At 45.9% G+C, this 14,415-nt stretch overlaps 1 protein-coding gene across 1 annotated transcript in view; it reads left to right on the top strand.

Annotated features, from left to right (window-relative positions):
* LOC310791891 (partitioning defective 3 homolog) overlaps positions 1 to 14,415 on the top strand; it is a gene marked incomplete at its 3' end in the record, with an annotated part of 552,527 nt that overhangs the window by 355,770 nt on the left and 182,342 nt on the right. Inside the window, 4 exon segments of the mRNA XM_083653569.1 lie at positions 7,299 to 7,375; positions 7,377 to 7,445; positions 7,527 to 7,576; positions 9,952 to 10,103. Coding sequence (XP_083509695.1) covers positions 7,299 to 7,375; positions 7,377 to 7,445; positions 7,527 to 7,576; positions 9,952 to 10,103 — 348 coding nt within the window.

A 14,415-nucleotide genomic window follows, 5' to 3' on the forward strand; every position in this document is an offset into this window, starting at 1 on the left:
CCACCATACTGTATGTGCATCTGCATGCGTTGGCATGCGTGTGGCACTTGAATGATTGATGGACTAGTGCTGGATATCACAACTGGTTTCCCGATATGATTCAATATCGATATTTCTGTTACAGTACCAATTTTGCTCGGATATGAAAGTGGTTCTCAAAGAATGTATACTAAATTGTACAAGGAACCCTCTAACCTGGTGCATTATTAAAAAATATTCATGTTTACAGATGTTTACCAGATCTCGTTGCGATAAGAACCAAACCACGCAAGTCTAACAGGGTTAAAGCTTCACACATCCTTTATATTAAAAGATTGAAATTGGGATTTATGAGTCGATATCAGTTCCTTCAAATGAATATTGATTTGTACCGTTTTTTGTTTTTTGTTTGTTTTTAACTTAGACCTATGATGGACAGGTGGTCCCAAGTTACATGTCAAAGGTCCAGGTAGCCAGATGTGCTCAGTGCTCAGCCAATAGAAGATATATAACGTGAGAAAGTAATTTCTACCTTTTATCCTGGGCTGTTGTTTCTTTGTCAACATTTTTCGATTCACCCGCGGGCCGAGATTATCCACGTCACAGAAATGCTTTGACAGACTTCTGTTTCTTCTGTTGCCCTCATTGTAAGTCTCTGAATAAGAATGTCAACTAAATACCAAACATGTCATTAAAGTAGGAAGGCAGTGAAGCGGAACAGTTGATGCACCAACTTTCAACAACTTTGAATCCATTTCTCACATCAGCTCCTAACAACTGTACTTGATTTAATCAATGCGGCGTAACGTGAAGGTGTGGACTCGGGTGCTAATTGGTCGTCATGGACACCGCTGTAAACAAACACATCTTCTGCTACTGTAAACAAATCAAGACAAACACACGGAGCTCACAGAGGAAGTGTTAATGTGTGAAGTTCCAACATGCTTTCACAGCGGCTGAGTTCCTCCATGCTTAAGAGAGAGTGAGAAGTAATTTATTAGTTAACACCTCTGGTCCTTTTCATCTCAAGTTTTAGTTTAGCTTATAGAAGATTTCCACTGTTCCGCAATGTGTATTGAATCTCCTACCTAAACAGTTTAATACCATTATGCAGATATAGATAGATAGACAGACAGACAGACAGACAGATAGATAGATAGATACTGTAGATAGACAGATAGACAGGCAGATAGATAGATCAACCATTTCTCCTAAATGACAGGACCTCAGACGCAGCCCGGTCTGTAACGTGGAATAACTTTTGCAGTCAGACAGACGAGACATTTCCCTGCTTATTAAACACTTAATCAGCCCACTGAAATCCTTTTCTTCTGACCACCTAAGGGGAAATTTCAACCCCAAGATGTCGTGCACGAATATTTTGGACCGTTTCCTCGTATGCGGTTTCTGAATGAATCTAAATGAGCGCAGTTGTAAAAGTAAGAAATGTTGCCCTCACAGTCATCTAAGCCTGCTTTTCCACGTGCGTGGTCGACCTCCAGATGTTTTCCACGTGCGTGGTCGACCTCCAGATGTTTTCCACGTGCGTGGTTGACCTCCAGATGTCATGTAAAACATGGCTCTGCGGCTTTGTGTCAGAGTCAGATTTGGGAGGCAAACCCTGTTGGCTAACCGCACAGGAAAAAGGCCAGCGAGTCCCCCTCTACTCAGTTTCTCTACCTGTTCCATGTCAGACACACATGAGCCTGAACTGGATGGTCCATGTCAGACACACATGAGCCTGCACAGGATGGTCCATGTCATACACACATGAGCCTGAACTGGATGGTCCATGTCAGACACACATGAGCCTGAACTGGATGGTCCATGTCAGACACACATGAACCTGCACTGGATGGTCCATGTCATACACACATGAGCCTGCACTGGATGGTCCATGTCATACACACATGAGCCTGAACTGGATGGTCCATGTCAGACACACATGAGCCTGCACTGGATGGTCCATGTCAGACACACATGAGCCTGCACTGGATGGTCCATGTCAGACTCACATGAGCCTGCACAGGATGGTCCATGTCATACACACATGAGCCTGCACTGGATGGTCCATGTCAGACACACATGAGCCTGCTTAGGATGGTCCATGTCAGACACACATGAGCCTGAACTGGATGGTCCATGTCAGACACACATGAGCCTGAACTGGATGGTCCATGTCAGACACACATGAGCCTGCACTGGATGGTCCATGTCAGACACACATGAGCCTGCACTGGATGGTCGCACGTTATCATTTGCGCCATTTGCGAACTTAATAAGCGGCCATTACTGTCTCCCCGCATCTCCGTAAAAGCTTTAGTTTAGAAGCCGCAATACTGTTGTAATATCAACAACCAGCCAACAGATATCAAAGGAAGCGGATAAGTAATAGACACTCCAATTTAAATAGTTTTTATGGATGAATGAATAATGTTCAAAATAAAAGAGTTCCTCCTGGCTGCCTGCACATAGAGCAAGGCAGTTGCGGTGCAACGTAACATTAGGTAAGTTACAGCAGCTAGTTAGTAAGTTAGTTAGTTAGTAAGTTACAGCAGCTAGCTAGCAGTAGAGCTTAGATCGGGCCCAAAAATACAAGCCCGACCCGAGCCCGTTCTGTCTGAGCCCAGCCCGTCCCGTCCCGTCCAGGCAGAGGAGGGCGGGAGAACCCAATCAGAGGCAGAGGAGGGCGGGAGAACCCAATCAGAGGCAGAGGAGGGCGGGACATGTCTTTGCCATTGGAAGAAATTCTGCGATCCGGTCTGCAGCGCTGCTTGAACGCACCTCTCAGACGCAGAGTGATGCTGAATTGTGCAAAGTAATGACATCATAGCAGTATACAGTATACTCAATATACCATGCCTATGAACCAATCAGATCGCTTCATTTGAGGTAGCAACTTTATAATATAATAGCCCTTAGTATTGCAGAGCTCGTTAGTGAGAGGACCACACAACATAAATCATTGATCAGACTTTCTTGAGAAGACAACATGGTTCCCGTGCAGAACATGTCAGCTGGCTTTTGGCCCGCACACACTCTGTAGATCCCTGGCTGGCTCTCTGGGCTCTACACACTCTGTAGATCACTGGCTGGCTCTCTGGGCTCTACACACTCTGTAGATCACTGGCTCTCTGGGCTCTACACACTGTAGATCACTGGCTGGCTCTCTGGGCTCTACACACTCTGTAGATCACTGGCTCTCTGGGCTCTACACACTCTGTAGATCACTGGCTCTCTGGGCTCTACACACTCTGTAGATCACTGGCTGGCTCTCTGGGCTCTACACACTCTGTAGATCACTGGCTCTCTGGGCTCTACACACTGTAGATCACTGGCTGGCTCTCTGGGCTCTACACACTCTGTAGATCACTGGCTGGCTCTCTGGGCTCTACACACTCTGTAGATCACTGGCTCTCTGGGCTCTACACACTCTTTAGATCACTGGCTCTCTGGGCTCTACACACTCTTTAGATCACTGGCTCTCTGGGCTCTACACACTATGTAGATCACTGGCTCTCTGGGCTCTACACACTCTTTAGATCACTGGCTCTCTGGGCTCTACACACTCTTTAGATCACTGGCTCTCTGGGCTCTACACACTCTTTAGATCCCTGGCTGGCTCTCTGGGCTCTACACACTCTTTAGATCACTGGCTCTCTGGGCTCTACACACTCTTTAGATCACTGGCTCTCTGGGCTCTACACACTCTGTAGATCACTGGCTCTCTGGGCTCTACACACTCTGTAGATCACTGGCTCTCTGGGCTCTACACACTCTTTAGATCACTGGCTCTCTGGGCTCTACACACTCTGTAGATCACTGGCTCTTTGGGCTCTACACGCTTTGTAGATCACTGGCTGGCTCTCTGGGCTCTACACACTCTGTAGATCACTGGCTGGCTCTCTGGGCTCTACACGCTCTGTAGATCACTGGCTGGCTCTCTGGGCTCTACACACTCTGTAGATCACTGGCTGGCTCTCTGGGCTCTACACACTCTGTAGATCACTGGCTCTCTGGGCTCTACACACTCTGTAGATCACTGGCTCTCTGGGCTCTACACACTGGTCTAAAACTGGAACAATTTAGAAGCAATTTATGAGAGAGAGACGACTGTTGTTTACAGTATGTTGGCCTAACGACATAACGTCAGCAGATGTGTTTCCTTGTTGGAAATGCGATCGTGACGGCTTCTGTGGGTTTTGACTGACAGGCAGCTGCACCTCCCCTCTTCCCGGTACTGCGTTCAGGCACCAAATCTTTTAACCGCACTATAGAGACACTGCGCAACGCGTCATCATTCAGAAACCACGCCCAAGACGGGGGAAAACGGAATCCCCCCCTCCAATCCTGGCGTTCTCCTATGTCACGTGCATGGTTGCGTGTTGCACAAAAAGATCGTATATACGGAAGATGAACACTCCAACTTACTTCTTGACAGCTAGATCCACATTTTTCTTCTCGCCAATTCTCAATGGCTTCCTTGTTTTGCTCAGGAGTACAAAAAAACTTTAACTGGCGATTTTTTTACATTTGTTTTCTGCGCAGCCCACCACACAACATTTTTTACATATGTTTAATTCAAGGAAAATGACGCTGGTGTGTGGAAAGGAACGGAGCTCTTCCCCCATGATGGGCGTGGCCTATTTCATGCAGTGTCTCTATGCTCCGGTCCTACTTTCACCAGTGCTTTCCAAATCCATTTAGGTGTTCCAGTGGCGGGGCCCTCATTAACGTTTTGTTTGCACCTGTGTTTAACCTGCATTTTAGACACAAAATGGCTGCTGCTGGAAGCAGTGCTGTCCAGTAGCACATGGCACCCTGCTGTGCATGGATATGAGAAACAAGCACCCGGCCTGGCTGGACGCCGCTGACGCGTTCTAAAGACAAACAAGCTTTCCCCCAGCTCAGCTCAGTACACACACACACACACACACACACACACACACACACACACACACACACACACACACGCGCGCACACACACACACACACACACACACACACACACACACACACACACACACACACACACACACAGACACACACACACACACACACACACACACACACACACACACACACACACACACACTCACACACACACACACACACACACACACACACAGACACACACAGACACACACACACACACACACACACACAGGCCTTTATGAAGCATGGAAAGCTAGCTGCCCTTCTTTTGATGCAGAGACCCCCCCCTCCCGTGCGCGCGAGCTCGATTCCAAAATACAGATTAAAGACAAAGTCATGCGCCGCATATCAATGCGACTTCTTAAGCCTGGCTTTTCACTCGCAGAGAAAGGCGACTGTTTGATTTGTTCGCTTCGGCACAGGCAAGTTTTTATCTTTATTTAGTGAGGGCGCAGCTTGAATTAATCATAGTTTTGACATAGCCACCCCATTGTGCCCGGTGCCAAACTCCGCTCGCTATATAAGCTGATTAGCCAGGAGCGCTTTTTTTTTAACTCTACTTTTAAACTCAGAAATATGTTCTGTGGGTAAAAAAAAAAAGTTGCCCCTGCATGTTTTTCTTTCTTTTTTCCTGTAAACTTGTTTTCTTGCGGCGCCGGTCCATTAAACACTTACTGCAAACTCACGTCGAGGCAGCAAGTCGCCTCTTTGCACAAATAAATGACTTCCCGAGGGTGCAGAGCGGAGCAACTGGCCAGCTTTTACAAGGCTTTGCAAGCCTGTTTTTTTTTTTACCCATGTGTTTGCTATTATTGCGGGGGTCTTTTCAGTACTTGTAAATCAAACAAGCAAACACCCCCCCCCCCCCCTTTACAGACCTCAAACATATCATCTCATCTTCCCATATCTGAACGAGGTTTTGGAGATGACTGATGTGTTTGTAGATGTATCATTAGATGGTGTGGAGGCTGTGTGAGGGATCACAGCCATATTCAAAGTGACAGTGAAGACCATCTGCTGCTCAAATAACCACAGACACACTGGTCTGTCAATATGCTGTCTGTCATTCTCTTAAGGACAGGTGATGCTCCTCCCAGCCTCCTACACAGGTGTGGGGGCGGGTCTTAAGGACAGGTGATGCTCCTCCCAGCCTCCTACACAGGTGTGGGGGCGGGCAGAGAAAACTTGTATGTGCATATCCTGTATATGGCCATGTTCAGACTAGGAGGCCAAATCTGATTTGTGAACTTTAGTGACCTATTAATGACTTTATCCAGATTGGTTTTTATGAGTCTGGACGCTCCAAGTCTGATTTGTGTCACTTGTCCCAAACCACATATGGAGGTAGTTTCCAATCTGCTTCAAATGTGCTTTTGACTGATGTGACTTCAGTGCGGACGCGCAGATCCACCAAATCTGATTTGAACGTCACTCGCAACTAGGGCTGGGACGGATCACGGATAATCCGTGACCCGTACGGATCAGCCCCCACGGTTCGGCACACGGTTCGGAACGTCGTGGTCAAATGCTTCTGCGCAGGAAAACCACCACGTCACCAACGTACGTTTTTACTCACGCCCACGTCGTTCCCATAGCAACCCATGCAGATAGGCTGTTTAATTGTTTATTGTGGATCCCCATTAGTCTACACCAAAGGTGAGACTACTCTTCCTGGGGTCCAAAGGTTTAGGTCTGGACACACAGATCTGACTTGAGAATCAGATTTGCGGCAGTGCGGACACACTCCCAAATCAGATTTGGGAAACCACTCAAGATAATGATGATAAATGACTTTATCAGCAAATCGGATTTGCCTGTAATGTGAACATGGCCTAAGATTCATATGTGATGTAGCTGTGCACTATCATTTGACACATCGTGATGCTGGTTGTTATGTAGAATAATCTACAACTATAGAGTGATATAAGAAGTTATTCTTTTCCATATTTTGAGTGATATATAAACTGGTACAATGTTGCATGTTCATATTAAACATGACCAACGTTTCAAATAGTGAGTTAAACATATGTGAAAGTTATCCCCATGAGCAAAAACCACAGGATTTAGACTGCTCTGAACGAGAGGTTACGAGGGTTGAACGAGAACACACGTCTAGGTGATTGCCTTATCTGGTCATTGCTCCAGTCCTGTAGGGGCACTACTGCAGTTCTGGTTGTACTGTATAGTATGTTACACCGCCCACTTCTCCTCTGTAGAGCTCCACCTCTCTCTGTCTGTATAGGACAAATCAGCCTGATATCACGAGCGTCCGGATATGCGGAACCGCAGCAGCAGTTAACTCGGGGAGATGACGCAGCTCTTATAGGTCTATGGCTCTGGGGGTGTACTGTATGTAACCTGGCCATCTTTTCTCTGTGTTACAGGTAACTACCAGCTGTCTCCCACTGTCAACATGCCTCAGGACGACACGGTCATCATCGAGGACGACCGGCCGCCGCTCCCCCCCCCCCCACCTCTCTGACCAATCATCCTCCAGTTCCCACGACGACGTGGGCTGTTCCCACGACGACGTGGGCTGTTCCCACGACGAGGTGGGCTGTTCCCATGACGAGGAGGGCTGTTCCCATGACGAGGTGGGCTTCAGCGCCCAGCTGACCCCGCCCCTGTGGGCCACAGAGCAGCCCGCACAGAACACAGAGAGGTGGGCACTACTTTGTCTCCCCCCGCCCCTCCCTCCTTTATTGTCTCCTCTACTTTGTCTCCCCCCGCCCCTCCCTCCTTTATTGTCTCCTCTACTTTGTCTCCCCCCGCCCCTCCCTCCTTTATTGTCTCCTCTACTTTGTCTCCCCCCGCCCCTCCCTCCTTTATTGTCTCCTCTACTTTGTCTCCCCCCGCCCCTCCCTCCTTTATTGCTAACACTCCGTCAGCACTTCAGCTCTGTTGGGGGCGGGGGGGGGGGGGGGGGTCCATGTATAGTTTCTGTTTGAGGGTCGATTTCGACATTCCTTTTGAAATTCTAGCTCCACGTTTGACTAGTTCCTTCAACGCACCTTTATTATTATTTATTTTTTAGTCGAGCTGAAATGGGATTTCTAGGGTATGTGATTCTTTATCGTGACATATTGACTGAAACAGGGTAGAGAGGCGGGACATACAGTAGCATGTGGAGGAGTTTGATTTGACCGTTGGGAAGTGGGCGTGTCTTGAGGGACTGGAGTTGACTGAGAGTGAATGTGCTGGGCGATGTGAGACGAGTGATCTGTGCCTCGGAGCAGCAGCAGCTCTCCGCAAAATGATGTATTTTACCGGACAATAACAGTCCATGTAGAAACTTAATATCATGTAAATACAGCCCTGTGGACTGCGTACTCACTGGCAGAGTTGGGTTGGGTACCCGTATGCTTACAGTGTACGTATTTCAGGCTTCCCACTGATTTCACAATGATTTAATTTTGAGAGGTGTATTCCAGACAGGGAAAGTCATGGAATTTGATCCTTCTCTGGAGAACTCTGAATATCAGGATTTTCTTTTCTTTTCTGGCTGTACAGGAAAATAACTTGTAGTTGATGTGTTATGTTCCACATGCCTGGCGTTAGCTGGTGGTGTCAAGCTCCACTGCAAGTCAACAGCTGTAGTAGAAAGCACCGCTTAGCAATTTAGAACGTTTCACAGCCAAACGACAACAAAGCAGGAAGGATGAACAGTGCTTCCAGGAAAGTCCTGCAAAAATCATGAAATGTTACATCAGGCTTTTGCACACCAAGTCCGTATTTTTCGTCCGAAATGATTGCACGTTTCAGAATAAATACGACCTCGTGTTGTGTCACACGTTTACACACTCTCTGATCATTAAAGTTTTCTGAACAGGTTCAATTTTCTGCGTTTTTGGCATCAGTCAAAAAAGCCTTTTTGCGAGCTGTTTGACCCGTCTGTGTTTGGGGGAGGCAGGCAGAGGAGCGTCCGAGTGGGGCTCCAGTCTGAGCGCAGAGGCAGCTGGAGAGATGATGCTCGCTCCACCTCACTGGCCCCTCTCTGCTCCCTCTGCCCGAGGCACGCTGCTGCAGTACACAGCCTCACCACACCTCAACCTGCTGCCATCTGCCATCATCCTGATGACATCCTGTCACCTGTCATGTTGTCATGTGGATACATGTGGACAAATATTTCTTGCACTGTGAATAGAACGACAAACGTATTAATAAAACACACAGGACTCAGTGTGCAAGGCTTCTGTGTATAACGGATTCTTATTTCAGATGACGGATTAAAAAAACGCATTCGAAAAAAACGGACTGTATGTGCAAAGACCTTGATAATCCTGCCAACTGTATACCAATGTGTTTGATGAATGTGCGCGTGAGTATATCTGTGTATGGACTGTCTGTGTGTGTGTGTGTGTGTGTGTGTGCGTGTGCGTGTGCGTGTGCGTGCGCGCGCGTGTGTGTGTGTGTGCGCGTGTGTGTGTGTGTGTATGTGCGCTTGCGTGTGTGTTTGTGCCAGTGATTAGGAAGGCCAGGCTCTTGTTTCTTTCCCTGATTGCTCGTTTCATCATCTTCTTTCATTCCCTTTTTCGTTTGATTCTCTCCCTCTCCTCTCCTGTCTCTCTCTTCTGTCTCTTCTCTCTCTCTCCTCTCCTGTCTCTCTCTTCTGTCTCTCTTCTCTCTCTCTCTCTTCTGTCTCTTCTCTCTCTCTCCTCCCCTGTCTCTCTCTTCTGTCTCTCCTCTCTCTCTCTCTCTTCTGTCTCTCTCCTCTCCTATCTCTCTCTTCTGTCTCTCTTCTGTCTCTCTCTTCTGTCTCTTCTCTCTCTCCTCTCCTGTCTCTCTCTCTCTCTTCTGTCTCCTCTCTCTCTCTTCTGTCTCTTCTCTCTCTCCTCTCCTGTCTCTCTTCTGTCTCTTCTCTCTCTCCTCTCCTGTCTCTCTTCTGTCTCTCTTCTGTCTCTTCTCTCTCTCCTCTCCTGTCTCTTCTCTCTCTCTTCTGTCTCCTCTCTCTCTCTTCTGTATCTCTCCTCTCCTGTCTCTCTCCTCTCTCTTCTTTCTATCACTTTAATATCTCTCCTCCTCCCTCCCTCCATCCAGCCCTCTGAGTCCAGACGAGGAGGATCCAGACGGGGCGTTCCAGAGGGAAGGCTTTGGGCGGCAGAGCATGTCGGAGAAACGCACCAAGCAGTTTGGAGATGCCGCCCAGCTTGACATCATCAAGACACGGAAGTCCAAGAGCATGGACCTAGGTACACCACTAACACCTCTGTATGAGCTATCTCCACACATCAAGATCATATACCTAAGTACAGCCAGAACACCTCTGTATGAGTTATCTCCACAAGTCCAAGAGCATGGACCTAGGTACAGTCAGAACACCTCTGTATGAGTTATCTCCACACATCAAGAACATGGACCTAGGTACAGTCAGAACACCTCTGTATGAGCTATCTCCACACATCAAGAACATGGACCTAGGTACAGTCAGAACACCTCTGTATGAGTTATCTCCACAAGTCCAAGAACATGGACCTAGGTACAGTCAGAACACCTCTGTATGAGTTATCTCCACAAGTCCAAGAACATGGACCTAGGTACAGTCAGAACACCTCTGTATGAGTTATCTCCACAAGTCCAACAGCATGGACCTAGGTACAGTCAGAACACCTCTGTATGAGCTATCTCCACACATCAATATCATATACCTAAGTACAGCCAGAACACCTCTGTATGAGTTATCTCCACAAGTCCAAGAACATGGACCTACAGTAGATACAGCCAGAACACCTCTGTATGAGTTATCTCAACAAGTCCAAGAGCATGGACCTAGATACAGCCAGAACACCTGTATGAGTTATCTCCACAGGTCCAAGAACATGGACCTAGATACAGCCAGAACACCTCTGTATGAGTTATCTCCACAAGTCCAAGAACATGGACCTACAGTAGATACAGCCAGAACACCTCTGTATGAGTTATCTCCACAAGTCCAAGAACATGGACCTACAGTAGATACAGCCAGAACACCTCTGTATGAGTTATCTCAACAAGTCCAAGAGCATGGACCTAGATACAGCCAGAACACCTCTGTATGAGTTATCTCCACAAGTCCAACAGCATGGACCTAGGTACAGCCAGAACACCTCCGTATGCGTTATCTCCACAAGTCCAACAACATGGACCTAGATACAGCTAGAACACCTGTATGAGTTATCTCCACAAGTCCAAGAGCATGGACCTAGATACAGCCAGAACACCTGTATGAGTTATCTCCACAAGTCCAACAACATGGACCTAGATACAGCCAGAACACCTGTATGAGTTATCTCCACAGGTCCAAGAACATGGACCTAGATACAGCCAGAACACCTGTATGAGTTATCTCCACAGGTCCAAGAACATGGACCTAGATACAGCCAGAACACCTGTATGAGTTATCTCCACAGGTCCAAGAACATGGACCTAGATACAGCCAGAACACCTGTATGAGTTATCTCCACAGGTCCAAGAACATGGACCTAGATACAGCCAGAACACCTGTATGAGTTATCTCCACAAGTCCAAGAACATGGACCTAGATACAATGTGACCCCCATCCGCCTTTAATATTGTCTTCCCAAGTCCAGGAGTGCTAGTCTAGCTCCAACAATGAAACCTCTGTCCACCGTCAAGCATTGAGTTAATTCATAATATAGTATCTGCTATCAATTGCATATCATTTTGATCATGTATAGATGAGATATATTTTAATATTGTCTTTACTGATTGGTTTTTATATCCACTACATCCCCACTTATCTCACAATAACATGTCAAATTTAAGATGTTAAGATGCAATATATCTTATAATTAAGTTGTCCTCCAATGTCCTCATGTCTCTTCCTGTCAGGCGCCTTCACTGATTGGGTTCATTTGGTAACAGCTGTATCCATATCAATTACAGGAAGTGGAGATATGATCTGTTTTCATATCATTTTGTCTTCCCAATTCCACCCAGCCACAACATTCACCCGCGGTCACATTCATTGTTCTGTCTTATTTATATTTCCTACTCAGTTTGACAATGTTGAAGACGGTGCCAGACAGTTTCATATGAAGGTGCCTTTCCAAGTCCCAGGACGTGAAAATAAGGATTTATACTTTCACTAATTCAATAATAATCACACAAGTTTGATCACAGGATTTACGTGATGGCAAACCGGAATCACAAAATATATCATCAGAATCGGGTCAAATAGAGTCATAAATCTTTTTCTTTTTTCTTTAACTTGCTGGGAGCATGAGAAGAGTTGGTGTCACTTCATCATAAGATCAGGATGTCAAGATCACATCAGTCACATTCAATTGAAGCAGATGATATATCAAAATTAATTATATGGCAATACAAAAATGTGACGATATATATACAGTATATCGTTGGCCATACAAATTATTTGTGATATTTTGTTAGGATGTAGTCCATCGCAGTTTCACAATCTTTCCACCTGAATTCTTTTATTTGCACTTCTTTAATGTCATTTTCAAATTGTTCTTTACGTTCTAGCAAGCTGCTTTGAAATGTGAACCACTCATAACACCATCCCTGCTTTCATGTGATGGGCAAAATGTTACAGCACTCATTCTACAGTATTTTATTGATGTATGTGAGAAACTCCACCCATCTGGTACAGTAGCTCATGCAGGTCAATACTGCAGAAAACAGAAAACTGTTGAGTCTTTGCAGTAGGTATGGTTTGCACAGTGGGGATGTCGACCCAGTTGATAAACCAAGCACACCTCAAACGATTTCAGCCAAGGTTCCAAAGAAATCAAGTCTGTCGTGACCTTGAACACATGACCCCTGCATGCCTCTAACGTTTCAAACATGTGCTTTGTATTCAAATGTATTCCACCCCTCTCGCCTCTCTGTATGCAAACACACTACAGTACAGTACATCTCCTCTCTGTATGCAAACACGCTCTACAGTACAGCTCCTCTCTGTATGCAAACACACTCTACAGTAGGCTACATCTCCCTCCAAAGTCAAGAACTTCACTGAGTTCAATCACCTTGAAATGGCTTGGAGCAGATGCTGATTGCCTTGAGTGCAGCGGTCTCTCCGCTCACTCTCTCACTAGTCACTAGTAGGGCTGTCAAAAGTATCGATAGTATCGATAAAAGTCAATACTAAAAATTTGAAACGGATATAATACTCATTTGCAACAGGTATTGATAGTATCGATAGGTATCAAATAGGGCTGTCAGCGTTAACGCGTTAATCGCGATGCGATTAAGGGCCGACCATAACACGTTATTTCTTTTTAATCGCGTTAATCGCATGCCGCTATTTTGCCCCTTCGTCGCACCCGTACTTGTAGTCAAGCCGGTCGCAGCGGTTTCCTGTCTCCTGCTTGTGCATGCATGGAAGAGAAAGACAGCAATACACTTCTAAATGGCTCGTTTTACTTTAAAAAAAAATCCCAAATGGCACAGTGGACATCAAACAGTAGTTTGCACCTTGTGTAAAACGGAATGAAAATATCACCGAAGTACATCGAGTTTGAGCTATCACCTAAAAGCTAAGCATACCGGAGCAGCTACCGTTAGCGTCACCGTAGCCTCAACGCGAGACTCATCACTCATTCTTCCTTCAGAGTCTCAGATGCGTGGGTCCTCTAACCACTGGGAGGTCAGATCCAATGGCTTCACGCGATATACACGTTATAAATATACACAGTTTCCAATACCGAGCCATTATTCACATGGAAGTGCCAACGTTTTTAGCTCAGACACTGTCATTTTGGGTTTCGACTGCTCCACAGCGCCGCCGCCGGAAGTATCGGTTCTGGAGCGTGTACTGCACTGTTTACAATTGTGCATTTATTTTCTGTTCAAGATATATTTTGTAGACATTGTTACTTCCGGTCTACATTGCACTTCTATTGAATTGAAAATAAATCTAAAATTCAAGATCACAAAGTACATTTATTTGCATTCATTTGATTCCCAATCACGACACACTGGTAAGAATTATTAATATTGAATTAAAAAGGCTTTGAAATGCTAAATAATGGCATTTTAAACATGCGATACAAAGATGCGATTAATCGCGATTAACTATAGTTAATCGCAAGATTAATCGCGATTAAGAAAATTCATCGTTTGACAGCCCTAGTATCAATGCTAAACATTTGAAACGGATACAATACTCATTTGCAACTGTATCGATATCAGATTCAGCAGTGCTTTCTCTTAATGAAAGATCAAACATACTACTGATTTCTCCCTCCCTGTCATTGGTGGGTATCTTTTGCTTCAACAAGTTCAAAGTATTCTGATAGGCTGATGACTAGAGCTGGGGTAATCTGCTGTGTTGTGATAGGCTGATGACTAGAGCAGGTGTAATCTGCTGTGTTGTGATAGGCTGATGACTAGAGCAGGTGTAATCTGCTGTGTTATGATAGGCTGATGACTAGAGCAGGTGTAATCTGCTGTGTTGTGATAGGCTGATGACTAGAGCAGGTGTAATCTGCTGTGCTGTGATAGGCTGATGACTAGAGCAGGTGTAATCTGCTGTGTTGT

The sequence above is a fragment of the Poromitra crassiceps genome (genome assembly GCF_964638095.1).
Source record: "Poromitra crassiceps genome assembly, chromosome: 17".
In the NCBI taxonomy this organism is placed as follows: domain Eukaryota; kingdom Metazoa; phylum Chordata; class Actinopteri; order Beryciformes; family Melamphaidae; genus Poromitra; species Poromitra crassiceps.